At 40.4% G+C, this 27266-nt stretch overlaps 1 protein-coding gene across 21 annotated transcripts in view; it reads left to right on the top strand.

Annotated features, from left to right (window-relative positions):
- The first annotated feature begins 8118 nt into the window (after nt 1-8118).
- The window catches only part of LDB2 (LIM domain binding 2), a 400597-nt gene continuing 381449 nt past the window's right edge, over nt 8119-27266 (top strand). For 17 of the 21 annotated variants that reach the window (XM_082462629.1, XM_082462644.1, XM_082462640.1 and 14 more), the window contains exon 1: nt 8119-27092. In XM_082462629.1, coding sequence (XP_082318755.1) covers nt 26961-27092 — 132 coding nt within the window. In that variant the 5' untranslated portion in view covers nt 8119-26960. The remainder of the gene's footprint in view (nt 27093-27266) is intronic. The other 4 variants (XM_082462630.1, XM_082462632.1, XM_082462645.1 and 1 more) reach the window with 4 other exon arrangements.

Genomic DNA, 27266 nt, shown 5'->3' on the forward strand with positions numbered 1-27266 from the left:
CCTTTTTGTGTTTTTCTGCATCTCCAATCTTACTCAGCTAACAATCTAATGGTAGCAAAGCAGGCAACAGCCATAAACTGGCAAGTTCAGAACAGAAAAATACAGAGATGAGCAATTAACATAAAAAGTACTTAATCTCAGTTGTATTCAAAGAAATGTCAATTATCATAAATACGTAAGTATGAAATTATTGTCATGTGCAGTATAAATTTTGATAGGTACTGACAAATTGATCTTCAAAAGGCAGTACACATTTATACTCTTTCCCATGATAACAGTGGCCATTTCTCCACATCCACAACAGCTTTCAACCTTTTTTGTTTCATTAATCTGATAGGAAAAAAAAATTCTATGCTGATTTTCATTTTCTTGATTATAAGTGAAGTTAAATGCCTCTCCCCATTGTTACTGGCCATCTGTACCATGTGGATTGTTTGTGAATGTCTAATGCCTATACTGTTTTCTTTTTCTTATAGATTTGTAAAATTTAAAAATTAAGGTTATTAATCCTTGGTTATTTATTTTGAAAATATTTTCATCAAATGTTTCACTTATTGTTTAACTTGGTTTACTATGCCATGCAAACTTTTAACATTTTATTGCCAGATTTGCCAATCCCTTCTGTATTGGCTCTGAGTCTTCCACTTGACTTTGGAATAACTTTTTCCATTGAGATGTTTTTTTCCTATTGCAATGTTATAAGAATATTTGCCTTTAAATATCATCTCTATATTTCTTTACATGCAGCTCTTTACTCTATCTGGAATTTACCTTTGCATGTGGGGTGAACTCAGGATCTCTAGCAAATTGTCATCTTGATGCGGTAATATGCAGTGGAAAAAAACATCACAATTGATTAATTCTTTGCCGTGTGTGGATGTTGGCTGGGAGAGTGGCGGATCAACTCATTAATAAATGCATACTGAGCCCCTCTCTACTCTGTGCCAGACACTACTATAAATGCTGGGAATAGAGAGCTGAAGAAAAATCACTGTTCTTGTATGAAGCTTCCGTTTAAGTTGCAAAAGAAGTAAACACAAAGATGAACCAGAAAATATCAAGTGGAGATAAGTACCATGAAGAGCTTAAGAAACTACGGCCATGTGATGAAGAAAGAAAGCTTCTGTAGACTGGGTAACTAACTGGTTAGGGAAGACTTCTCTGAAGATGTTGTATCTAAGCTGAGATCTGAAGGGTGAGCAGAAGCTAGTCTTAAAGAATCTGAGTAAGAGACTCCCAGAGAGTAAAAAGCAAGTAGCACAGAGATTCTAAGTGTGGTCCTAGTTTGGAATATTTGAAGTCAGAATGAAGGTGGAAGTATTGAGAGGACAAAAGAGTGATCATTGAGGGAAACAAGGTCCAGACACTGCTTAGCCTCGCAGAGTCTGGTAAATAGCTGGGTTTTATTCTAAGTGATGGGGAGACTAAAGATTTTAAACAAGGGCACCATGTGGTATGAATTACAATTTACAGTTGTGTACCTGCCATCCCTGAAGCTGCCAGTAGAGGGAGGTAGGCAGAGCTGGGGCAGTCATACCACAAGCTGCCCAGTTCACATCCTTTCCCATGAAAAGTCACCTTAAATTAAAATGTGAGCTGCTTACAGAGGAGCAAATGTCCAGAAGGAGAACAGACTGCATCCAGTTAAAAAAGGAGGCCAGAAATGTCTAATTTTAAAAAGGTGGGTCTTAAATGGATTTTTATAGATAACGTTTGGAGATTATTTCCAGTAGCAACTGAAAAAAGGTGTCTCCTCAGGGCTGGGTGGCCCCGCAACCCTCACAAGATGGCAGGATCTCTGCAGGCAGGGGCTTCTGGTGACTTCCCCAAGAGTCTGGCCCATAGCCCAGCAAGTTTGGTCTTCTGGTGTTTCACAGCGCTCCCAAGGCAATGGAATGCGAGAGGCTGACCGACTTCAGCCACCTCAGGAGAGCCTGGCATCTAAGGGGAGCCACACACCGGATTACACTCAGAACCCCGTCTGCCAGGCAGGCTTTCCTTAGCACACCCTTCCCTTAATGAAACAATACTGGAAATCAAGTGTTTGCCAGCCACATGCTGTGAGCAGAGCATGAGCGTTGGGTTGGCCAGGAAGGGCGGTGAGTGAAGAAAATAGAAAAAGTTTCATGTGGTTCTGTATCAGGCTCTGATTTGCATAGCTGAGATCGCTGCCAGGTCAATGTGACTTACGGGGGCCTTCTCTGCTGACAGCTCTTGAGAAGGCACAACCGGTGTTTGCCTTAGTGACTCTCTTGACTGCAAGTGACACTTATTGTGCTGCTTAAGAGAGCAGGTGCTGGAAGGACACCAGTGAGTTCCAACTGTGGCTTCGTCACCCATTCACTCTATGATCTTGAGCAAGTGACTCAACCTAACTGAGTCTTACATCCCTCATCTCTAAAAGCGGATGATGGGGTAATGTGTCTGCTTCCTAAGATTGTTGTTGGACTGGATGAAACGACACATGCAGTGATTGACACAGCACCAGCACATGACAAACACTGTCGAATGGGAGCTTGCATTCTGCGGTTAATTTCCCTTTTTGATCCACAGAGTCTTTCCTTATATATATTCAACGGATCTGTTGGATTGTGTTTGTGTATTTTCATTATTTAATTCTAAATGGGCCATCTTATTCCGGATATAGGGGTGGGTGGGTCACTTCCTGTTTACTACATACTGACCATAACCACCTGCAGGGCCATTATCCCCTCCCCCACCCCCCTTGAGTGGCTATTTAGCTCCCCAAGGAGGACCCCCCCAGGCCACTACCACCACCACCTTTCCAAACCCTTTGATCTTGGGTAATTATTCAACTTGACCATTACCTTAAGCAGAATCTTATAAACAGCAAAAGTTTATGGCTCCAATCTCCTTATAAGAACCATGTTGGAAAGAATAATGTGTAATCAAATTAGGTTCCAGTAGACAATGAGCTTATTTTTAAAACTGCTGAAACTGATGCATCAAAATTCCCATAGAACAAAATAATTGGGATTCTGTCTTAGATTTTAACACAGCAGAAGCCAAAACAAAGGAGCTGGTATGAAGACCTTAAAGGAAAAAGAGAAATGTCTTCAAGATTTTAAGCACAGAAGAATATATTTCTCTCAAGGGAATGTGATCTAAGATCTGGGTCACTGACCACATTGACTGTTGAATCTTGACACAATGGGGAACTCTAAGACAGCACTGTTGCCATTTACGGGGAGGCTAAAAGGGATGCCGAAATTTTTAAATAATCTTAGGAAATACACTGCTGTAATAAATACACCAAAGGCAAAATTAAAATAACTCAATGACTGGGAAAGAAGAAGTAACCCATACGCATCCCGGAAGTGGAAAAGTAAGTGACAACCCACAGTTTCTTTTACATTTCTGTTAAACATTTCTTGGAATAAGTGGGTATATAGCTGATACATGACCAGTAGACCAGGAGGAGTCTGCATTAAAAGCACTTTAGTCAATATTCTAGCCATTTCCTTGCATGCTGAAATGTATTTTACATATTCAAGTAGAAGCTTCAAAGTTAATCAATAGACTGTATACCAGTATTGTGAGGTAATTATAATTAGACTTGCAAATACCCGAACTATGCTGCCCTCTGGCCACTCCACCAAGTGACTGTAGTGAGCAAGAGGCAAATGATAAGGGAATCTACTTATATCAAGAACGCATAGGACAACATTATTAGTCGAGGTTCTCCAGAGTACCAGTGAGAGGTAGAGATAGAGATATAGAGATAGAGATAGAGATAGAGATAGAGATATATGGCTATAGATAGAGATAAAGATAGAGCTATAGATCCCTCTCAGGCAGGAAGAGATGGTGTTGTAGATGTAGTCCAAGAACAGCAGTCTGCTGGAGAATTCTCTCTTACTTGGGGGAAGCCAATCTTTTGTTCTATTGAAGCCTTCAACTGATTGGATGGGGCCCACCCACATTATGGAGGGCAATCTGCCTTACTCAGAAGTCCACCAATTTAAACGTTAATCTCAACCAAAAACACACTTACAGAAACAGAGAATAATGTTTGATCAAATATCTGGGTATCCTGTGGCCTAGGCAAGTTGAAACATAAAATTAACCATCACAACAATCTACTTGTAGAGAAAAGCCTTGAGTAAGAACACAGGCAGCCCAATCTTCTCCACAGACTTCAGCACTGATGCCAATTTAGACAACTCAGCTCGGGCACCATGATGAATTCATCAAAGAAAGATGCTTTTGTATCTACTAAATTTAGGGTTGTGGCTAAGGAGGAGAGCCAGAGCAAATGTTCCCTTAGTCTGCAGCAGACATGCCTGAGTCAGCTTACTCAAAAGGGTACAAATTATTTGACATCTTGGAATGTATTTCTTCAACTGCAAAAGAAATGTCAGAATATAGGACCTGTTCTTCATCTTTGGGTTTTTGGCAAGATCAATTAGGGCTCATCATACATCTGAAAGAGCATTTTAGAAGGATGTTCAACTACCTATAATGAGAAGGAGGTTGATAATGATCGCATTCAGTTCAACAATTGTGGGCATCAGTTGCCATTACAGATAGGAGGCCCCCAAATAACTTGGAGTGAATTTCTGATGGTGAGAATAGCTTATGCGAGAGCATAGGAACACGGAAGCACAGTTTGCAGCAGAAGGTACAGTTTGAAGACTCTACAGAGCAGGGTCTCTAACATGGATGAGGCAAAAAAAATCCACTAGAGGGCGTCCCTGGTGGCACAGTGGTTGAGAATCTGCCTGCCAATGCAGGGGACACAGGTTCGAGCCCTGGTCTGGGAAGATTCCCACATGCCGCGGAGCAACTGGGCCCGTGAGCCACAACTACTGAGCCTGCGCGTCTGGAGCCTGTGCTCCGCAACAAGAGAGGCCGCGATAGTGAGAGGCCCGTGCACCGCGATGAAGAGTGGCCCCCACTCGCCGCAACTGGAGAAAGCCCTCACACAGAAACGAAGACCCAACACAGCCAAAAATAAAAATAATAAATAAAAAAATTTAAAAAAAAACCCCAAACATAAAAAATCTAAAAAAAAAAAAAAAAAAAAATCCACTAGACACTGGAAGGTAATGGTTCAAATTCTATTAGTGTGTGTGTATATATATATATGTGTGTGTGTGTGTGTATATATATATATAATTTTTAGTATATATATAATTTTGAAAAAAATTACACTTACAGAAAAGTTGCAAAAATAGTACAGAGAGTTCTCATATACCCTTCATTTAGCTTCACCTAATGTTAACATCTTACATAATCATATTGCAGTGATCTAAACCAGGAAATTACACTGATAAAATACTATCAACTATTTTACAGACCTAATCTGAATTTTGCCAGTTTCCCCACTAATATTTTTTTTTCTGGTCTTGGATCCAATTAAGGATCCCGCATTAACTTAGTTGTTATATTTCCTTAGTCTCCTCCAACCTGTAATGGTTCCCAGTCTTTGTTTTTCATCTTTGAAGACTAGTGGTCACATTTTGTAGAATGTCTCTGAGTTTGAGTTTGTCTGATGTCTTCTCATGATTTGTCTGCAGTCATACTTTTTTTGGCAAGAACTTCACAGAAGTGATGTGTCCTTTCCAGTATATCGTATCAAGTGGTACATGATGTCAATGTGTCTTATTATTGATAATGCTAACTTTGATCCCTTGGTTAAGATGGCACCTGCCAGGTCCATTGTAAAGTTACTATTTTTTCTTCAGCAATTAAAAAGTTTATGGTGGAGGGACTCCCTGGTGGTGCAGTTGTTGAGAGTCCGCCTGCCGGCACGGGGGACATGGGTTCGGGCCCTAGTCCAGGGGGAACCCACATGCCGTGCAGCGGCTGGGCCCGTCCGCCACGGTTGCTGAGCCTGTGCTCTAGGGCCCGCGAGGCACGGCTGCTGGGCCTGCGTGCCACAACTGCTGAGGCCCTCGTGCCTAGAGCCCGAGCTCTGAAACAGGAGGGGCCGCCGCAGTGGGAAGCCTGTGCACTGCGGAGGGGGAGTGGCCCCCGCTCGCTGCAGCAACGAGCAACGAGGAACCAAAGCAGCCAAAAATAGATAAATGAGGTAAATTAAAAAAAAAAAAAAAAGCTTGCTGTAGTGTACAAAAAAAAAAAAGTTTGTGGTGGAGAGAGATTTTGAAACTATACATATGGCCTGTTCTATTCCACATTTACCACTAAGTTTATCTTCTACCACTGGCCCCTTCCTGCAATGGTATTTGCTGTGGTATCTGCCTAATGGTAATTTTCGAATTTTATCCAAAAATAGGAAAGAAGTTTAGCTTTAGTAATATTTCATTGGATTTACAGTGTTGCCTTCATTGGATCTACAAATCAACATAGATATATAGGGTTTAAAAATAACAAAACTGCTGATCTGCCCAACTTCAAATTTGACATTATCAAGAATGCTATTTAAAATATGAATTTGTATATCCATTATCAATAACCATAAATATCTTCCCAAATACATATTGCATGATGTGTGCTTTTCCAAAGTAATTTTTCAGTCCTGACAGCTATGATAATCAAGTCTTGAAATAAATTGAATTTAGAACCTGGTTTTCAAATACTATATCTATGTGTTAAACTATGATTCACCAGGGAGGGAGACCCAAGAGGGAGGAGATATGGGGATATATGTATATGTATAGCTAATTCACTTTGTTATAAAGCAGAAACTAACACACCATTGTAAAGCAATTATACTCCAATAAAGATGTTAAAAAAAAAAAATCTATGATTCACCAAAATAGTAAAGAATGATCAAACCCATTATTATCACTAAATGTTTATCTATAATAATTTTAGAAAAGTTTCTTCAAAATTATATTATTAAGAAATTAACAAAATAACATTGCTTTATCTTTAATCCTTTAGAACTCCTATTTTGGGAATAGTTACTGTTCAGGTATAAATTAAACACATAAAATACTTTCTTTTGTAGGCACTGATGCAATTTGTTTTCCTAATAAGGACATATAAGCAAAAGATTTTGGAGTTCACTCTTTTTGAATGAGTAGAATTTCAAAAATGTTTCCAAAATTTGCCCTTTTTTCCTTTGAAAAACAAAACCTATATTATTCATTCTCACTGTCATTTACTAAAACAAAGACTGTTTCAATACTAAAAGGATAGGGAGACATAATCTTAGAATAAAGAACAATTTTTTTTATTAATTTTTATTGGAGGGTAGTTGATTTACAATGTTATGTTAGTTTCTACTGTACAGCAAAGTGAATCAGCTAAACATGTACATGTATCCCTTCTTTAAGAACAATACTGTAAATGGAATACATTAGCTTTACTTAAAACCTATGTTATTATCTTCTTATCTTACTGTTCACTGGGGAACTTTCTCTAATATCCCAATATTATAGGTTGAATTGCATCCCCCCCAAAAAAAGATAGTTGAAGTCCTGACCCCCAGTACCTCAGAAAGTGGAAACTTGGAAATATATGATTGCAGATGTAATTAGCTAAATTAAGATGAGGTTGTACTAGATTAAGGTGGGCACCCAAGTTGGGGGCCGCAAGAGGAGACAGAGGAGAGGCTCAGGAAACAAAGCTGATTATAAACTCTCAGGTTTTGGAGCCAGGGGGCAGGACATGCCACGCAGGGCACATGGAAAGACACCAAGGTGGTCAGGAGCAGAAGACAGGAGGGGCTGAGAGCTCAGGTCATGGCCTTTCTTGGGATTTCTGAGGGAAAGACAAGGCAGGGCAGGGTAAACAGTTTAGGGTTGGCCGGTTCGAGTGGTTCTGGGGGGCCCTAAGCTATAGGGGTGGTCCCTAGTTGCCTGGTACCTGGCCCTGGAATGATCCAGGCAGAGGAATCTTGCTTCCCAGGGTTGTACTGGCCAGACAGAGGAGGTAGGGCTCTGGATAGGTTAGTGTACATATCAAAGTCATACTCCAGGCTGAGTCCTTTGCTATCTCTAAAAACTGCCTAGCCCAGGGAGAGGCAGTCTCTCCCTAGCCTGAAATGTTTCTTAATGTCAAACATCATAATATAAAATATACATATATATAAATAATTAATACACATAAATAATTACTATAATATTACTAGAAAATAAATATACATAAATAATACTGTACTGTATCTATATATATATCTATACACACACACACACTACACATCCCTAGGAAACCAGTGCATCCAAATTCAATAATTAGCAATGTTTTGGGGAATCTGGGTTAATACTATGTTGTGGAAATTCCATATTGAATTTATATTTCTTTGACCCTTGGAATACTTCTGAGCAGAGATGTAGCAAGTCAGAACTGAGCTTTAGTAAAATTATTCTGGCAGTGGAGTATAGAATAGATTAGTAAACAAAGTGTCTAGAAGTGGAGAGAATGGCCGGAAGATGATGGCAAGGATTTTCCTAACAGATATCAAGAACCCAGCCATGAAGGGGGTCTCTGAGAAGGAAAACATGGTCCTAAAATTAGAGAGGTTGTGATTTTTTTTAATTAAAAATATTTTTGTGCTCATAATTGTCAGAATGTTTATCAAATAGGAAAGGAATTTTTAATATTATGCAAAAAGCTTAAAGTTGGGTCTGCCTTTAGCATGTAGAATCCCATTCATGGGACTGTCTCCCACAGTGGTCATGGAAATGTGCCTCTCAGCCTCTCAGTTCTCTGAATGCCGGGAGGAGAACTGATTGGCAGCCCCAGCTGCAGTGCTCTAAAATCCACCATTGCTGCCCAGCTGAGGCCACAGTTGCCATGAGCTGCTCCAGCCAATGGCTGAATGCAGCAAAGATACTTAGGCAGGATGTTCCCACAAGGAGATGCAGGACTTCTCTGCTGGGCAACTTTGGTTTGAGTAAGGTCCATTGAACTTCTGGAATTTTCTTAGAACTGCACTTCAGACTAAGACTCTTCCACTCAACCTTCCTCCCTTCCTCTCTCCTCTGCAGGGGTTAGACCTGCATCTTGATGGCGCAGCTCTTCCCGCCTCCCCCCAGCTCTCTCCTCATTTTCCCTTAGGCACTTTCCCTAGTAAACCTCCTGCATTTCTAATCCTGTCTTGTGTCTGCATCTCAGAGGATCTGGACTAAAGGAAACAATAAGAAATAAGGCTAAAGATTTACAATGAATATTCATCTCAGTATTATTCAAAAAGAGCAAAAAATTAGAAATTTCCTAAAAATCCAATAATATGGAAATGTTTCAATCCATCATGATACCCCCATAAACTAGAATATTATAGTTATTTAAAATTATGTTTTTAATATTAATGATAAAAGAAAATGATCATATATAAGTGAAAAAGATATAAACTTTTATATATAATCTTATGGCAATCATATATAAAAATAATCTATGTATGCATAAACAATCCCTAGGAAAAAATACGTCAAAGTGCTAGTGATTATTTCTCTGGGTAGTAGAACTACTGGATTTCAATTTCCTCTTTATTGTCTTTTAATTTTCTTAATATTTAAAATGTTCTATATAAAATAGGTAAACAACAAAGACCTACCATATAGAACAGGGAACTATATTCAATACCTTGTAATAATCTGTAAAGGAAAAAAATCTGAAAAAGAATATATGTATTCTGTATGTACGTATAACTGAATCACTTTGCTGTACACCTGAAACTAACACAATATAGTAAATCAACTATACTTCAAAACAAAAACAAAAACAAAGAGTATAATACAGAGAAGAATATACAGCATTTTAAGTAAAAACAAAAAAAGTTCTATAATGATCATGACTACAAATATAATTGGAAAACTACTAAACAACTTGAAAAACAGATTGATCCTTCAGTCTTATTTAAATATATTACATATAATATAAGATATATCTATGAGATTTTTGCCTACATTTTCAGGTGATGTCTCACTTGATTCCTTTTTGCAACTCTTGATTAGTGCTTGTGCAACTCTTCCAGGGAAAGGGAGCCTGCATTTCACTAGAAGAAACTAGTCAGTGGGAGTGTGGTACGATGGTCCCAATATGAAATGACCCACAGAGTTGCACTCACTGTTACGGGAAAACTTTCTAGTTCCCAGGGATTGGAATGAATTACTGTGTACTCCCGGTGCTCTCAACTGTTATCCTGACCATGCAGCAGTTCTCATTGTGAATCACACAGACTGCCTTGCAAGTTCCTTGAGGGCATTCATTTTGTGTCCCTCTCAATACTTAGTGCTCAGCTCTAATCATAGCAGGGATCTGACTATAGCTTGGATCATTGAATTGAATCGTCTATCACCAACAAGGCATCCTAATTTTTTTTTAATCAATGGAACCAAAAAATAAATAGTATATAATTTAAAATAATATTATTTTCATACCATTTCTGTTATTTCATGCCAGAAACTGTATGTGAATAATCTTGTCTCCTCTGACTACCTTATTTTTTGTTTGTTGTTTGGTTTGGTTTTGCTTTGCTTTCATCATTCTTCAGGCATTTGGAGTTCCTACCTGCACAATGCTGATTTTTCTCTTCTCTGCCTTTACACATGCCCTTCTCTCAGGCTTGAGTGTTATACAACTTTCAGCTTCCATTGGATGATGGAGCGCTGCTATGCACGCCCAACTTCATGGCATGGTGAATTAAATGACACCCAGTTGATGACTGGTGGCCTTGATCACATGGTAACTTGGTGGCCATGGCTAAGCATTCAGTTTCTACTAAGACCCAGTAACAGGCCAAGAGCTGTTCCTCAAAAGCAAAAGAATTATTCACAAAGGATGGCAGGGCTTTGCTCCCAAATCCTAAGGGCTTGTGCTCCAATTCACCCATTGAGGCCTGCCAAATGCTTCAAACTACATCCTTATCTGCAGCTGACCCTTCAAGCATCATTAGCTCTACTGGATCATATGGTCCAAGTGGCAGAGCAGATTGAATGGTAGCCTGGACCTGTTGCAGAGCCTTCTTTGGTTCTGGGTCTCACTCAAAACTAGCAGCTGTTTGAGTCACTTGGTACATGGACCAGAGTAACACACTCAAATTAAGAATATGTTGTCTCCAAAATCCAAAGACCCCACTAGGCACTGTCTCTTTTTGGTTGTAGCAGATGCAAAAACTCAGTCTTCACCTTGGAAGGGATACCTCCACATGCCCCATCTCATTGGGACCCTAGAAATCTCACTGAGATAGAAGACCCCTGAATTTGCATTGCATTTATATCCTACCATCTCACATGCGAATATATTAACAATAAGTTTAGTGGAGTTGCTACACCTTGTTCATTGGAATCAATCATGATAATGTCAGCAATATAATGGACATGGGTAATATCTTGTAGGGGAAGATGATGAAAATCCCTGTGAACTGAATTATGACATAGGGCTGGAGAGTTTATATACTCCTATGGTAGGACAGTGAAGGTGCATTTCTGGCCTTCCCAACTGAAAGTAAACTGGTTCTGGTGGCCTTTATTAACAAGTATAGAGAAAAAAACATTTGCCAGATCAATAGTGCAAACCAGATACCAGGGGATGTGTTAATTTGCCCAAGCAATGAAACTACATCTGGTACAACAGCTGCAATTGGAGTTACCACTCGATTAATCTTACAATAATCCACTGTTATTCTCCAAGATACATCTGTCTTCTGCACAGGCCATATAAGCAAGTTAAATGGGGAAGTGGTGGGAACCACAGCTCCTGCATCTTTCAGGTCCTTGATGGTGGCACTAATCTCTGCAATCCCTCCGAGAATGTGGTATTTCTTTTGTTTTTACTACTTTCCTAGGTGAAGGCTGTTCTAGTGATTTCCACTTGGTCTTTTCCATCATAAAAGCCCTCCATCCATAGGACAGGAAAACAATGTGGGAATTTTGCAGGTAGCTAAGTCTATTCCAATTATGCATTCCAAAACTGAGGAAATAACCAGAGTATGGGTCTGAGGACCCACTGGCTCCACTGTGAGATGGACCTGAGCTAAAATTTCATTGATCACGTGACCTCCATAAGCCCCTACTCTGACTGGTAGACCCCAGTGATGTTTTGGGTTCCTTGAAATCAGTGTCAGTTCAGTAGTCCCTGAAAGGTTTGTATTATTTCCTTTTCCCCATTGCACAGTCACCATGATAAAAAGTCATAGATCCCTTTGGGGAAGGCTGGGGGAAAGATTAACAATATAAATTTTGACAGTGTACTGGGATCCCTCCTCAAAGGGACCCCGCCTCCCCTTCATTTATAGTGTTCTGGGTCTATAAACTGGCTCAAGTCTGGGAATTGATAAAGGGGCCATGACTCTTTGTTTTTAATATTCAAGTGATACTTTTGTTCACTTAACCTTGAACTTTTCTGTTTATTCAGGTGAAGTAAGAATTTAGTAGGTTTCCTATCTATTTCACTTCTAGGAATGCCCTGATCAACTAGCCAACGGCCACAGGTCTGGATGAGTTAAACTCTTCTGATTGCTGCTTTGACTCCTCTGCCCATTAGGATAACCAGACCCACCTCATCTTTGGCATTTGAGTGCTTCCATTTGACCCCTAACATCCTGGGGTCTAGTTACTTCCAATGCATTTAGATTTCCCAATTCAGTGACTGTGATTCCCACTGAGAGGTCTGGTCTACATAGAAGAGCAATCACAGAGCTATTCAGGGATGCTAGGGGCCCCCTCAAAAATTTATTTCTCACAGTAATTGTGAACTATGTCTCTTCCGGACACTCCCAGGGTGAGTGCGTAGGTCTTAAGAGACAAATCCACTCTAACATGCCAACCTCCCTAAGCCTTTGTATCTCTCATCTACATTAAACCAAGGAAGGTCCAGTATTTCTAATTTGCCCACCATCGGCCACATTTTCCATGTCCATGTTTCAGTAAACAAACCAGCCAAGCTCTTAGAGCCCTTTCTAACACCCTAGAATTAATGAGCCGCAACATTAAGTGCAGAATCTCGGCTTAGTGAGCCCATACCAATAAGTTTGGCCTGATCTAACTTTATGATCCTTCCACCATTACCCCATACCTTTAATATTCATCCCCACCCTTATCCCTCAAAGTTGTGTCTGTGTAAGTTAGAAAACCCGAGTAGTTCTTTCGCAGTTTAGTGCACCTCCTCATGGGTCACACTTTGGGCCTCACCTTGAGAGGCCTGCTGGCACTTGAGTCCAGTTAGGGGTCTAGACACATAGAGTGGTGGAGGTGGATCCTGAGGAGAATCAGCATTGTCTTGAAAAACAACTGCCTCAGGGCTGTTCACTACTGTTTCCCCGGACAAGGTACGGTTAGCCCCCTCAGCCAGAGATGGAGAAACAGCCCTCTCTGTGGGTAAATAAACCTCTTTCATTGGTAAAGAAGACTCATTAGAAGTTAGGGGCTCAGTGTTCCCACTTTCATCAGGGTCTTCCCACACATCCTCATTCCAACATTCAGGATTCCATTCCTTCCCAATCAGTGTCCTCACTTTAACAGGAAACAGTCTACAAGATTGAACCTCACCTCAGGTTGTAATTCACTGGTCACAGGATGAGTTTCTGGGTTTGGTTTTCAACAATCTCAGCCCTGCGACTACAGGAGATAAACCTCTCCTTCATGACACACAAAGAAGATTTCAGGTCATTTACATGGCACTTGAACTGAGCTGAGAATCTGAGCCCTGAGCTCATCCTTTTTTTCTTCACTTTGTCCAGTAACATTGGGAGCAACCAGCCAATCTCATCCTATTTGTTAGTTTGAAAAAAATGTTTAAAAGTATAATGTAAATAATCACCCAGATCCTTGCTTATTATAAGTGGGTAGTTAGGAGCATCCAAAGTGATGTTGCCAGATCCCTATTGCCAGATCATGCCATGGACCATCATTGCTCTCTTAACTACTGGAAATAGAGTCATTAATATATTTAAGTATAACAACTCTATTTCCAGTAGTTAAGATAGCTGGAGGAATCACACTCCTTAACTTCAGACTATACTACAAAGTTACAGTAATCAAAACAGTATGGTACTGGTACAAAAACAGACACATAGATCAATGGAACAGGATAGAAAGCCCAGAAATAAACCTATGCACTTATGGTCAATCAATCTATGACAAAGGAGGCAAGAATATACAATGTAGAAAAGACAGTCTTTTCAATAAGTGGTGCTGGGAAAACTGGACAGCTACATGTAAAAGAATGAAATTAGAACATTCTCTAACACCATATACAAAAATAAACTCAAAGTGGATTGAAGACCTAAATGTAAGACTGCATACTATAAAACTCACAGAGGAAAACATAGGCAGAACACCCTTTGACATAAATTGCAGCAATATTTTTTTGGATCCTTCTAGAGTAATAGATTCAAAAACAAAAATAAACAAATGGGATGTAATTAAACTTAAAAGCTTTTGCACAGCAAAGGAAAACATAAACAAAACAAAAAGACAACCTACAAAATGGGAGAAAATATTTGCAAGTAATGTGACTGACAAGGGATTAATTTCCAAAATATACAAACAGCTCATACAGCTCAATGGCAAAAAAACAAAACAAAACAAAAAACACAACCCAATCAAAAAATGGGCAGAAGACCTAAATAGACATTTCTCCAAAGAAGACATACAGATGGTCAACAGGCACGTGAAAAGCTGCTCAGCATCACTAATTATTAGAGAAATGCAAATCAAAAGTACAATAAGTTATCACCTCACACTGGTCAGAATGGCCATCATCAAAAATTCTACAAATAATAAATGCTGGAGAGGGTGTTGAGGAAAGGGCACCCTCCTGCACTGTTGGTGGTAATGTAAATTGATGCAGCCATTATGGAGAACAGTATGGAGGTTCTTTAAAAAACTAAAAATAGAGCTACCATACTATCCAGCAATCCCACTCCTGGGCGTACATCCAGAGAAAACTCTAACCCGTAAAGATACATACACCCCCAATGTTCTTTGCTGCACTATTTACAATAGCCAAGACATGAAGCAACCTAAATGTCCATCAACAGATGAATAGATAAAGAGGATGTGAGATATATATATATATATATATATATATATATATATATATATATCTTATAATATATATATGGTATATATATGATGGAATATTACTCAGACATAAAAAAGAATGAAATAATGCCATTTGCAGCAACATGGATGGACCCAGAAATTATCATACCAAGCAAAGTAAGTCAGACAGAGAAAGACAAATACCATATGATATCACTTATATGTGAAATCTAAAAAACTGATACAAATGAACTTATTTACAAAACAGAAATAGACTCACAGACATAGAAAGCAAACTTATAGTTACCAAAGGGGGAGAGAGTAGAGGGATAAATGAAGAGTTTGGAATTAAAATATACACAATATATAAAATATTACTATGTATAAAATATATAACAAACAGGGACCTACTGTATAGCACAGGAACTATACTATAATATACTATAGTATCTTATAATAACCTATAATAGAAAAGAATCTGAAAAAGGATAGATATATATGTATAACTAAACCACTTTCCTGTACCCCTGAAACATTGTAAATCAACTATACTTCAATAAAAGTAGAAATTAAAAAATATATATATTTAAATATAATCAGAGAGCAAATTCCAGAAACTACAGAACCAATTCAGAAAACTCATCCTTACACCTCCATTTCTCTAGAACCTCTCTCAATACCAAAACATGTATTAGTCAGTGTTCTTCAGAGAAACAGAACTAATGGGAGGTATACCTCTCTCTCAATCTCTATCTAAAGAGATTTATTATAAGAAATTGGCTCACATGATTATGAGGCTGACAAGTCCCAAGATCTTCAGGGTGAGTCAGCAAGCTGGAGAGTCAGGCGAGTCAACGTTTTAGTTCCAGTCTGAAGACTGGCAGGCTTGAGACCTAGGAAGAGCTAATTCAGTTCCAAAGTGAAGGCAGGAAAAATTCTCCCTTACTGTGGGAAGGTCAGCTTTTTTTTTTTTTTTTTTCCCCCAGGCCTTCAACTAATCGGATGAGGCCCACCCATATTAGAGAGGGCAATCTGCTTCACTCAATCTACCAATTCAAATGTTAATCTCATCCAGATATACCTTTACCTACACACCCAAAATAATATCTGACCAACTCTCTGGGCACTTCCTGGTCCAGTTAAGTTGGCACATAAAATTAACCATCCCACTCTCCAATGCTTAACTAATACCTGATTCATTGTGGTGCCAACAGATGTTTGTTCGATTGCCCTTAGCATACACGTCATTGTGTATATGAAAGATTGATTCATTTTGAAATTGGGTTGTAACTGATAATACATCTCACAATATATCATATGTTTTGAAATGTTCACTACATACCAATCAACAGTCATTGCATCCAGACCTAGTTTGTCATGATGTGTTAAGTACAAGATACTGTGTGGGTGCTAGTTTCTATGCTGGAGGCTCAGGGCCTCTTAGTCTTGTTAATGAGTCAAAGAAAAAGTTGAAATATAGATTGGGGAGTTGAGGAAGGCCCTCTAAGGAAGTGACATTTACATCCAGACCTGAAGGATGAATGCCAGATAGTCCTTGTTCTGTTTTCTTATGATTGTGGGAAATGAGAAAAGAATCAGGGATCTGTCAGCCACAGTCCTGTACAGTGGATGCTCTGTTACCAGCATCCAGTGGGGGTGGCAGATGCAGGGCTGACACAGAGGTGACCTGCTGGGTCCTTCTGCAGAGTGTATGCAATGGAGAAAATCAGGTTCATTTCACATTTTCCTTCATACTTTGAAGTATTGTGTGAATTTCCTTCACAAGGATGTATCATGCTTACCTACATAACAACTAAGTCAAAATTAGAAACTGCTGGTGGGACTATATCCATCTAATTCATTTATAGGGCAATTTGGTAACATGTAATTAAAGATTTATAAAGTACATACTCTTTGCCTTAAGATGATTTTACTTTTAGCATTTTGTTGTGGATAAATGTGGGTGTACAAAAACATCTGCCATCACCACACCCACAAAAATGTGTGAAGTGATAATCGTGTTAATTAACTTGACTGTGGGAATCATTTCACAATGTATACACACGTCAAATCATCACATTGTACCCCTTATTATTTGTCAATTATATCTCAATAAAGCTGGGGGAAAAAGATGATACTATTTGTACAAGGATTGTTGTATTAGAGAAAAGTGAGGAATAATGCAAATATCAACTCTAGGGAGACAGTGGGATCAGTTAAGGACCATTCACTTAAGGAAATCCTCCCCAGCCCTCAGAAAAGATGTGTAGAAAACTAGATAACAACAATTCGCTTGGGAAACAAAGCAGATAAAAGCAAAAAGTGGGCTGATAAAAGCAGTGGTAAATGATAAGTCCCTAGCAAACTGCAGAGACACTAAGTGCCGCTTTCAGGAGCCCAGTTGCTTCCCCAAGTTACCTCGGCTATTAAATACTTCAAAGGCTATGGCAAATGACAGGGGGAGACCTGGCCGGTGCTGGAAAAGGTACCATTATGTACTGTTACTTTCCAAAATAAATTGTTTGATCTTGGATTAGGGTAGGGCTTTTATGAAAGAAAAACACAGTCACACTTCAGATGTCAGTCCTAATAATAGAGGGACTCAGAAGTCAATTCCAAGCAAGTTCGGGCATCAGGGGGTTCTTTTGTTTGAGAATGAGTCTCTGGGTCCAAGTTGCAGGTAGAAGTTTGTCCTTGGCAGGCTTTGGGGCACTGGGCAGCCAGGTTGTCTTCTGGGTGTTGGCAGCCAACCTGCAAGTTTCTCTGTGAAGCCCAAGGGAGAGAGAAGGAGGCAGGAGGTATGTGGCTGAGATCTGGAGGAGCAAAGGGATTTCTGGCAGATTGGGGGGCGGGGGGAGGGAGGGATATGGTCGGGGAGCTAGGGAGGCAGCACTAAAAGCAAGGTCTGGGAGAACAGAGGACAGACTTGATATAATGGATAATAATTCCTAATATGTTAGAAAAGAGTCTGTGTAACAGATTTCGCTAGCACGGACTGTCATTCATGAACTTGTGAAATATTTGTCACCCACTTTATTTGATGCAAGCACAGTTTAGCGGTGTGGCACAGTGTGTGTGTGTGTGTGTGTGTGTGTGTGTGTGAGAGAGAGAGAGAGAGAGATTTGGGAGGGTGTCATATAAAATGCAAAACCTGCCTTCAGGGATCTTATCCATCATTTAACAAGGAGGACCACATTCTGTGTATGGTACTGCCATCATGCCTAGAGGGAAAGGTGTCCAACTCATCAGGGACATTGTGAAAAATACAAGTTTATATAAAGCACCAGTCTCTACATTTGCATGGCAGTTAGTAGGCAATCGGTAAATGATGCTATTGTTGTTATTATGATGACACTTATTAGTACAGGAAGAGACACACGCAAGGTCTCCTGGCCTCCACTTCTAACCCATTGTGTTGAGCTAAGCTGGCCTCTTCGTGGTTGGATCTGGGAGGCTGGGCACACCGGGTCCATTTCCCTTCTCTGTTAGAGTGTGAGGGCTGCTGTAACAAAGCACCACAAACTGAGTGGCTTAAACCACAGAAATGTATTCTCTCAAGGTTCTAGAGGCTCTAAGTCTGAGATCAAGGTACAGGCAGGGCCATGCTCCCTCTGAAGGCTCTAGCCAAGAATCCTTCCTTGCCTCTTTCCAGCTTCTGGTGGTTTCTGGCTGTCCTTGGTGTTCCTCGTCATGTAGCAGCATCATTTCAGTTTCTCTCTCTGTCTGTGTTTGTGTCTCTGTGTCTCTCCTGATAAGGATACCCGTCATTGGATTTAGGCCCACCCTAATCCAATAAGACCTCATTTTAACTTGACTGCATCCATCTGTTTACAATAACATCATAGTCACAGGTACTGAGAGTTAGGACCTGAACACATATTTTGCAGGGATACAGTCCAACCCACCACACCTACCTTCTGGTAACGGGACACTGTGGTTTCATCTGGTCTCTGGATTTAGAAGGGCCAACTCTGACCCAGGCTGAAAAGGTAGACATGTGACCCAAGACTGGCCACCCTCTTGGCCATATTGATTAGTGTAGATGTGTGCATTTATGTCCAAACCAGGCAATGAGATTCAACGCCAGCATTTTTTGGAAACTCCTGCAGAGGAAACCTCTCTTTCTGCTGGACTAAGTTGGGCAGATATAAACCCAGCTCTGCCTGCGGTCACCACACGGACAAGCCTGTCTGGGAATAAGGAAAGCCTATAGGAGCAGCAACAGGGTCCAAGTCCTGAGGATGTCATTTGGGCCCCTGGATCCTACTGTACCTGAATTCAGATACTTCTGATTTTTCCAATGACATAAGCCAATCAATTTACTTCTTTTCTTTTTTGATTATGACATTTGTAATAGTAAGTTTTTCTTGTACTTGCAATTAAAAGTCCCAAATGATACATTGTATTCATCTTCACATTTATGTTTTTCTGTTTTCGTGACAAAGTTTGTTGCATGTCTGTGTCACCATATACTAGAAAAGGCTTGTTCTCTGCTTTCAAACAGCTCACAACCTAGTGTGCAGATGGACAAGGGGCTGTGGACGATATTGGTTGAGAGCCTCAACAGAGAGGACCCAAATGCCTGGGTTCAGTTCCCATCTCACCCATCACCCATCTCCACCTGGGTTACCTTGGACAAGTTACTCAGCCTCTCTGTGTCTATGCTTCCTCATCTATAAAATAAGAATAATAATAGTCCTTATATTATGAGATTGTTGCAAGGATTAAGTGAATTAATATATAAAAAATGCATGGAACAATGCCTGATGCTTTTTAACAGCTATGTAAGGGTTAGTTATTGTTACTGAGTAGAAAGTATTCTTCCTAAATTCCCATAATGGCCCTATGAAATTAATACTATTATTTCTACTTTACAAATAAAGAAACTAAAGCTAACTTCGGTGAATCAATAATTATGTGAAATCTAGTTCACACAATGAGGAAGTGACAAAACTGAATCCAGAGTGCAGTGTCTTTGACATTTGGCCACATGGGCAGGCATGGGTCAGAAGTAGATTACAGAACTCTAAACAGCAGCTCTGAGATCTTTTGGATATTGAACAATTCATGATGACAAAGGGCTTTATAGGGTAATGACTTCTGAAAATGGAGTTTCTTAAGTTATCACATTTGCCCATTTTTGTTGGGCCAGGATCTAGCATAGTACCTGACTTGTACTAAATAACCAGTAGATACTTTCTGAGTGAGTAAATGAATGAATGAATAATAGCTTTTATCCATCCGTATACATTAGCTTTTTATCTATATATTATGGATAGACTGGCCTAGAACTAGAGGATGTAAATTGCTAGGACAACTCTTGGGATTCATTCTGATAAGTTTTTATCCATTTATTTTACAGAAATATTCTGAGCGCCCGCATGTACCAGGCAGCATGTTAAATTCTGGGTGTACATGGGTGGATAAAACCAACACATCATCAGCACTCGTGGAATTTACAATCTCATGGTGGACACAAGCAACAGAAAAGTAAATAGCAAATACAGACATGATTACAAATAATGACCAGAGATCTACCAAAAGGAATTCAATGATAGAAAGTGATGGTGCATGCATAGGGAATTTAGATATTTGGTCATGAATGGCTCTCTCTGAAGAGGTAACATCTTGAGCTGAGACTGAAGGCTAAGGAGGAGCCATGCCAGGGGCAAAGAGAGGAGGGTTCTAGAATCTAGAGGAAAGTATTTAGTGTGTCCTGAGAATGAAGGGGGTAGAGTGTCCTGGGAGGTAAGAGAGGCACAGATGTGGTTGGAGGGGCTAGAAGGGGGCCAGATCACACAGAGTCTGAGGGAGGAGGGTCCCACACATGGTGGGCACTCGGTGAACACCTGTGGAATGATGAAATGAATGTTGGATGGTCCATGCTGTGGGGTTGGATTTTACTGTTGCTCCTCAAGAAATGAGCTGCTCTCAGTGGCTATGGCCTTCTTAGTCATTACAATTACTTATTAGATTTGGTTTAGTCAAGAGGACAGTAGAGAATGACAGGAAACACCACAAAAAAAGGAAATCCAAGACGTCTCCAAAATTGCAGGGTTGAGACAGATTTCCAAGCTCTTCATGATAGTCAGCAATGCTCTCCTCAGCCGCGGACTAACTCCATTTGCAAATTTGAAATGCCTGAACCACAGCAACTAGTACTGATGAGAAGATGGCCTTTGGGAATTCCACAAAGTCATCAATCATGTTAATTCCAGGTAATAGCCAAGAGCAATGAGAGGAGTCTTTCAGCCTCTGTTCTGGGCCTTGTTTTATCTAGTCCAGAGAGAAGTTACTGAGTAACTGTGTGTTAGGGGTTCCTTGGGCTGAAATCCGCCTCCCAGAGCATCCTTCAGTTCTTGGGTCTGTCTGAGTCAAATCCACTCACCTCGTATCCACAAGTCCTCTTGCTCAAACCAAGCACTTATCTTGTCATTTACTGGCTCCTCAGGGCCCATGCAATAAACTGCAAATTCCTTAAGATGGTACTTAAGACCTTCTAAAATTGGGCTTCAACACCTTTTTGCTGTCTCTACTTTCGCAAAGTTTCTTGATTTTGCTTGATGTCAAGCGTGTTCATTTCTGTAGTGTCCCTGCTGCTTGGCATGACCTTCCACAGACGCTCATCTTTATCTCTCTGACAGATCCTTCGAGGATAAACACAGATGCCAGCTCCTCTGTGAAACTTTCTTTGACTTACCTAGTTTGAACAGATACCTCCTTCCTTGAAGGCTCTTTGTAAATTAGCATTTCATTTATAAAGTTTAAAGATGCCTACCATAGGATGCCTTAGATTTGTTCTGCCTTATCTCTACTGCTAATGCCTACTCCCTCTCTGAGCCTGTCCTCCACACTTCACAGTGTCATTTTACGTTTATTTCTGAGATTGGGTAATGCCTGTTACTTTTTCTAATAATAACAGTAACAACTATGAACACTTACTAAATGCCAAGTACTGTTCTAGTCAATTTACATGTATTAACTTATTTAATTCTCATAAAGGCCATAAGATTGTTATTAGCCCATTTTACGGGTTAGAAAACTGAGGCACAGAGAAATTAAGTGTTCAGGATCACACAGCTAAATGCAGGATTCAAGATTCAAGCCAAGTCAGTGAAGTTCCAAAGCCCATCCTCTAAAAGAATATTCATGTCTTTTTTTATCTTTATCCCCCTATCACATCTCAGCTGTATCTTGCACGCATATGTTAGCTAAATGCTTATGGGATGAAGAGGCAGAAAGAAAAATAAAAGACACAGAAATAGGTAAGAAAAGGCAGAGAGGGACAACCAAAGAGTGGTAAGAAAACTAGCTTTCTAAAGCAAATGCAGTTTCGTAGAAGGAACTGGAGACGGTGCAATCAGATAGATTAAGGAAAGGGACAATGACTTCAACACCTGGATGGATGAGGCAGGTAAATGGAAATTAGGGACCTTAACTGGTGAAGGCCATGGAGTGATGGAAACCGTGGTGGATGGACAAGCATTAATCGGTCCCACTGCACATTGCCACGCAGGCAAGGATGCGGCCAAGGCTTGCCAGAGCTTAGGATTTTTCAAGAGAAGATGAAAATCTGGATTTTATGTGAAATTCTTTATTTTTATAAACTGTTGTCAAGTAGTCCAAATTCAAGGAAAAATAAGCACTCTATGGGTTAAACCTAGGGTGAATATATCAAGATGAAGCCCCAAGCTCAAAGGTCGGGCCAGATTTTAAAGCATCCTGAATGTCTGTGAGAGGACTTTTGGGGCTTATTCAATACTCAACATGCAAAATTATATTTAAACTAGCATGGTTCAATTTTGGGGGTAATAGAACTGTTGCATTGGGGTTAGACTTGTTCATTCTTTTATGGTATACAAACATTGCTTCTTGAATTTCTTTATGGTTTCCTAAAGGAGTTGATTTGCAGGCTTCAAATGAGGACATTTCTTTCACGTCTCAGGCTCAGCCCTGGGCCAGAATAAGATGAGTCATAGCTGGTCCCTCAGTGCAGGGGGAGGGATAAATAAGGAGGTTGGGATTAACATATACACATGTATATGTATACACATATACATATATACCTACTGTATAGCACAGGGAACTCTACTCAGTACTCTGTAATAACCTATATGGGAAAAGAATCTGAAAAAAAATAGATATATGTATATGTATAACTAAATCACTTTGCTGTACACCTGAAACTAACACAACATTGTAAATCAAATATACTCCAATATAAAATAAAAATTAAAAAAAAAGAATAAGAAAATCCAGAAAAAAAAAAAAAGAAGCAGGGAAGTGACAAAACCAACCAGGTAACCTGATAATGCAAAGGATTAAACATCTAACAGTGCAACTTTGGGAGTATGTGCTGGAAGATTTGGACAATGAGAAAAGTGGGAATAGTTTGGCGAGGCTTCAGGGAGAATGGGTAGACGTGGGGACGTGGGGACAATGGACATCTGAAATTGAGCATAACAAATAATAAGATCAAGGTGATAAGAGCCACTTCATCCTCTTGCCCTTTCTTCTAATTAATTCTGTGCGTATGGCTTGAGTACCTACCGTGGGCTTAGCACTATGCTGGCCACTGGGGACAAAGAACAGAGATGCCCTAAAGATGAGGAGGATGGACCTGGGTTCAAAGCAGCAAAATGTTTAAGACCTAGGCAGACTGGTATGAATCTTGTCCCTGTCACTAATTAATTGTTTGATCTTAAAGGAATTTCTTAGCAACTCCAAGTCCTAGTCTCTGTATCTGTAAAATGGGGAGAGTAGTTCCATCAATCACATAGGTTTATTGTGAGATTAACAAAGAATATTTGTGTAAACCAGTCAGCACAGTGCCTGCCACATAGTAAGGACTTAATAAACAATAGCAATTACTACATTTACATGTAAATTCTCCAATAGAAGAAAATAAAAGATATAGTGTTGACCCAAAGGGGTAAATTATTTTCTATCTCTTCCTTTTATTTGTTTCCTTCATAGCATGCACTACAATTTGAAATTATGTTTCCAAACGCTTATTAGTTCTTCTGTGCTACCTGTACCCCCAACCCCCCATTGCAAGGGGCAGGAAAGCAGGGAGTCCATCTGCTATATCCACCTTGGCCTCCCAATGTTTTCTAGCACCTAAGCATATGTTAGGTACCTACTAATAATAACATTTTTGAACACTCATATGTGTGGATTCTAATCCATTCTAGTGCATTATCTCATCTAATCCATTGCAGCAATCTAAAGGATTGTTGCTATTATTCACTCCAATTTAAAAATGAGGTGACTGAGACATACAGAGATCGAGTCACTTGCTCAGGTTCACAAGGCAGGTAAGTGGTAGAACCAGGGTCGAAATGTGTTCTGGCCAGTGCTATAGCCCGTGCCCCCGTCCAATGCCAATGTAGTATCTGTAGAATAAATGCATTAACGAATGGGCAATGGAATAAAGGCTCACAGGGGAGGGGACAATTTAATTGGATAGGAGGATGAGTAGGAATCTGCAGGTAAACAAGGGACAAAGAGTACAAATGTGTGCATGCATGAAATGAGATAGTAACTACAGGAAGATCAAGTATAGCAAACAAACAAACAAATAAATAGTGTGTGTGTGTGTGTGTGTGTTTGATAGAGACAGAGAGAGACAGAGATAGACAGAAAGAGACAGAGAGACAGAGAACAGGTCTTAATGAATTTGGGCATTTTCCTACCAGCAGCGGAGAAAACACTGAAGGGAAAACATGGGGCACAGTTACTTCCCTTTCTATAATCAACCTTCTGGTTGTAATAAGGATGAATCACAAGTTAGAAGAGAATTGTGGCTCTGTGAGCAGTTTCCGATATTTCTGAATTTGGAATGTTTAGGTATTAACAGGAAGAAATATTTCCAATTATAGTTTGGAACAGTCCACAAGAATTAATGAGAGCAAGACTCAACCTTATTCAGAAAGGGGTCCCCTAAATGGATTTTTGAGCTTTTCCCATTTTTTATCCAATATTGGACTGCACAGTCCTGCTAGGTGTTACTTTAATTCTTGGGCTGAAACAGCCACGTAAACACAAACGTGGGCAGGCACTAAACTCTTGGACCATCTTTAGTTTGGGAATTTAAACACAAGGAACGGTTAGGTTTTGCAGTGGCCATCATTCCAAAACATAAATCACGCCAAATTTGTTTGAATTCCTGTCTTTAGAAGGTTGTGTGTTTTGACAAACCTTGCAGCAAATTTGGTCCAGCTTTTGGATTTGTAATGAAACCTGAAACCAAATGTGCTGGCCTGCCTTGGGGTCCTCTTGAAGGAAAGAGTTTCAAGCAGCCTTACTGTAATGCCTTCCCTAATCTCATCCTGGCAAGAGACGTTACTGTATTGGACTGCACTGGCTTTGGGGTGGACTCTGCAAACATTTCATGCACTTATGGAAAAGGACTAATCAAGACCGCAATTTGGGGGCATTTCTATGCCTGAGTATTCTTAAGAGTGTAAATTGCAGAATTAGCAATACCTTATCCCCTGTTGGCTAGTGACTTAGATATACCCCAAGCCATGACTGGGGCAGAAAGTTAATTAATCTGCTTATTAAAAAGAAGAAATGTCTCATTTGCATGCATTTACATTTAAGTCTTGTATGCATCAAGCTTTTTGGTGGTCTTTGCTTTCTTTCCTCAATACCACTGACCTAGCTAGATATTAGTCCAAAACATTTACATTTTCTGCATCTGGGCTTTGTTTAAGGGGTAGATGTCTGGTTATCATTGGTTCCAGCAGAACTTGATTGCCATACAGATCATTTAATCTCTATAGACATCCTTTCCCCTCCCATGGGCTGTGCGAATTTTCTCCCAGTTATCACATACCGCAATTGAGAAAAGATTCATGTACTTGACCAATCTTAGAAAATAAAGACCTTGTCTCCATTAGAGTTGGACATGTTATTTGGGGATGAGCCATTCAATTATTTGTAATTTCCTACTCAACTGAATTTTCCATGGTCATTTTTGTGGGAGTTTTCTCTTTCTTGCTTTTCCTCTCTTACTCGGAGGTCTGCTTTGGCAGGGTTTTTTTTTTTTTCTTTTTTCTTTTTTCTCTCTCCTAGGGAAAGAAGACCATTGCACCATGGGTGTATCTTAGGCATTCCACATTCCAAATAATCGTTTTTTTACCTGAAAATGCTTCAGTGACCTGAATCCTGGCCCCCTTAAACCAGCTTGAATGAAGCTTTGGGAGAAGGAGAGGGAGGGGGCTGGGAAGAGGGGTGATTGGGGAGGGCAAGGGGTCAGGAGGGGTTGAAATGCAAAGACTCTAACAAGCTCTTGCTTGGAACAACAGTAAGCAAAATCAAAACTATAGAGGAAGATTAGTGCAGAGGGAAATCTGCATGGGAGTGAATCACCAGCTCAGTTACCGGGGACCACGATGCCCCCCGTTTCTGTATTTTGTAGTCATCACGTTTCTGAACCATTACAACGGTGTGGCTGTCAGGGGTGAGTGGCTCTGGCAGCGGTTAAACCACCTATATGCTAACAAGCTCAGCAATCAGGTTGTGAAGGGTCCTGGCTAGGGGAAAATAATCCAACCAAACCTTAGACCTCTGTCAGGCTGTGAGGAGAATTATATTTTTGAACTAGTCTACAGTGTGGACAGGAAATGACCTCTCCACAAACTGCTTCTTTAAAAACAAGCAGTGGTGCCTAAAGCTATCCAGCTCCCCTCTCTCTCTCCCCCCCCCCTCTCCCTCCCTCCTTCCCTCCCTTCCTCCCTCCCAGCCTCCCTCCCTCTCTGAAGCTCCTGCTCTCTCCCTCCCCTCCCGAGAGCTCTCCCTCCCTCCTCCCTCCCTCCCGCTTGCTCTCCGTCTCTCTCTCTCGCTACCGAGGGCTCCCACAGCAGTTCCCAGCCAGTGTGTTCAGCCTGCCTGCCTGCCTGCCTCTGTGTGTGTGTGTGCGTGCGCGTGTGCGAGCGTGTGCGTGCGGCTACTTTGTACTGTGAAGAACACAGCCCATGTGCTCTGCATGGACGTTACTGCTACTCTGTTTAGCTTGATTTTCGACAAGCAGGCAAGATGTCCAGCACACCACATGACCCCTTCTATTCTTCTCCTTTTGGCCCATTTTATAGGAGACATACACCCTACATGGTACAACCAGAGTACCGAATCTATGAGATGAACAAGAGACTGCAGTCGCGCACAGAGGTAAGTACTTCAACCTTGGTTGTGTGTTTGTGTGTTTTTTTTTTCAAACTGTGCCTGAGCTTTTCCTGGGTGGCTGGCTGCATTCTGCGGGAAGTGTCCCACTAGATACTACCACGTACGTGGAAATGAGCGCCAGCATGAATCCACTAGTTTGAACGCTGGGTTTCCAGGCAC

Source organism: Balaenoptera physalus (genome assembly GCF_965194825.1).
Source record: "Balaenoptera physalus genome assembly, chromosome: 5".
Classification (NCBI taxonomy): domain Eukaryota; kingdom Metazoa; phylum Chordata; class Mammalia; order Artiodactyla; family Balaenopteridae; genus Balaenoptera; species Balaenoptera physalus.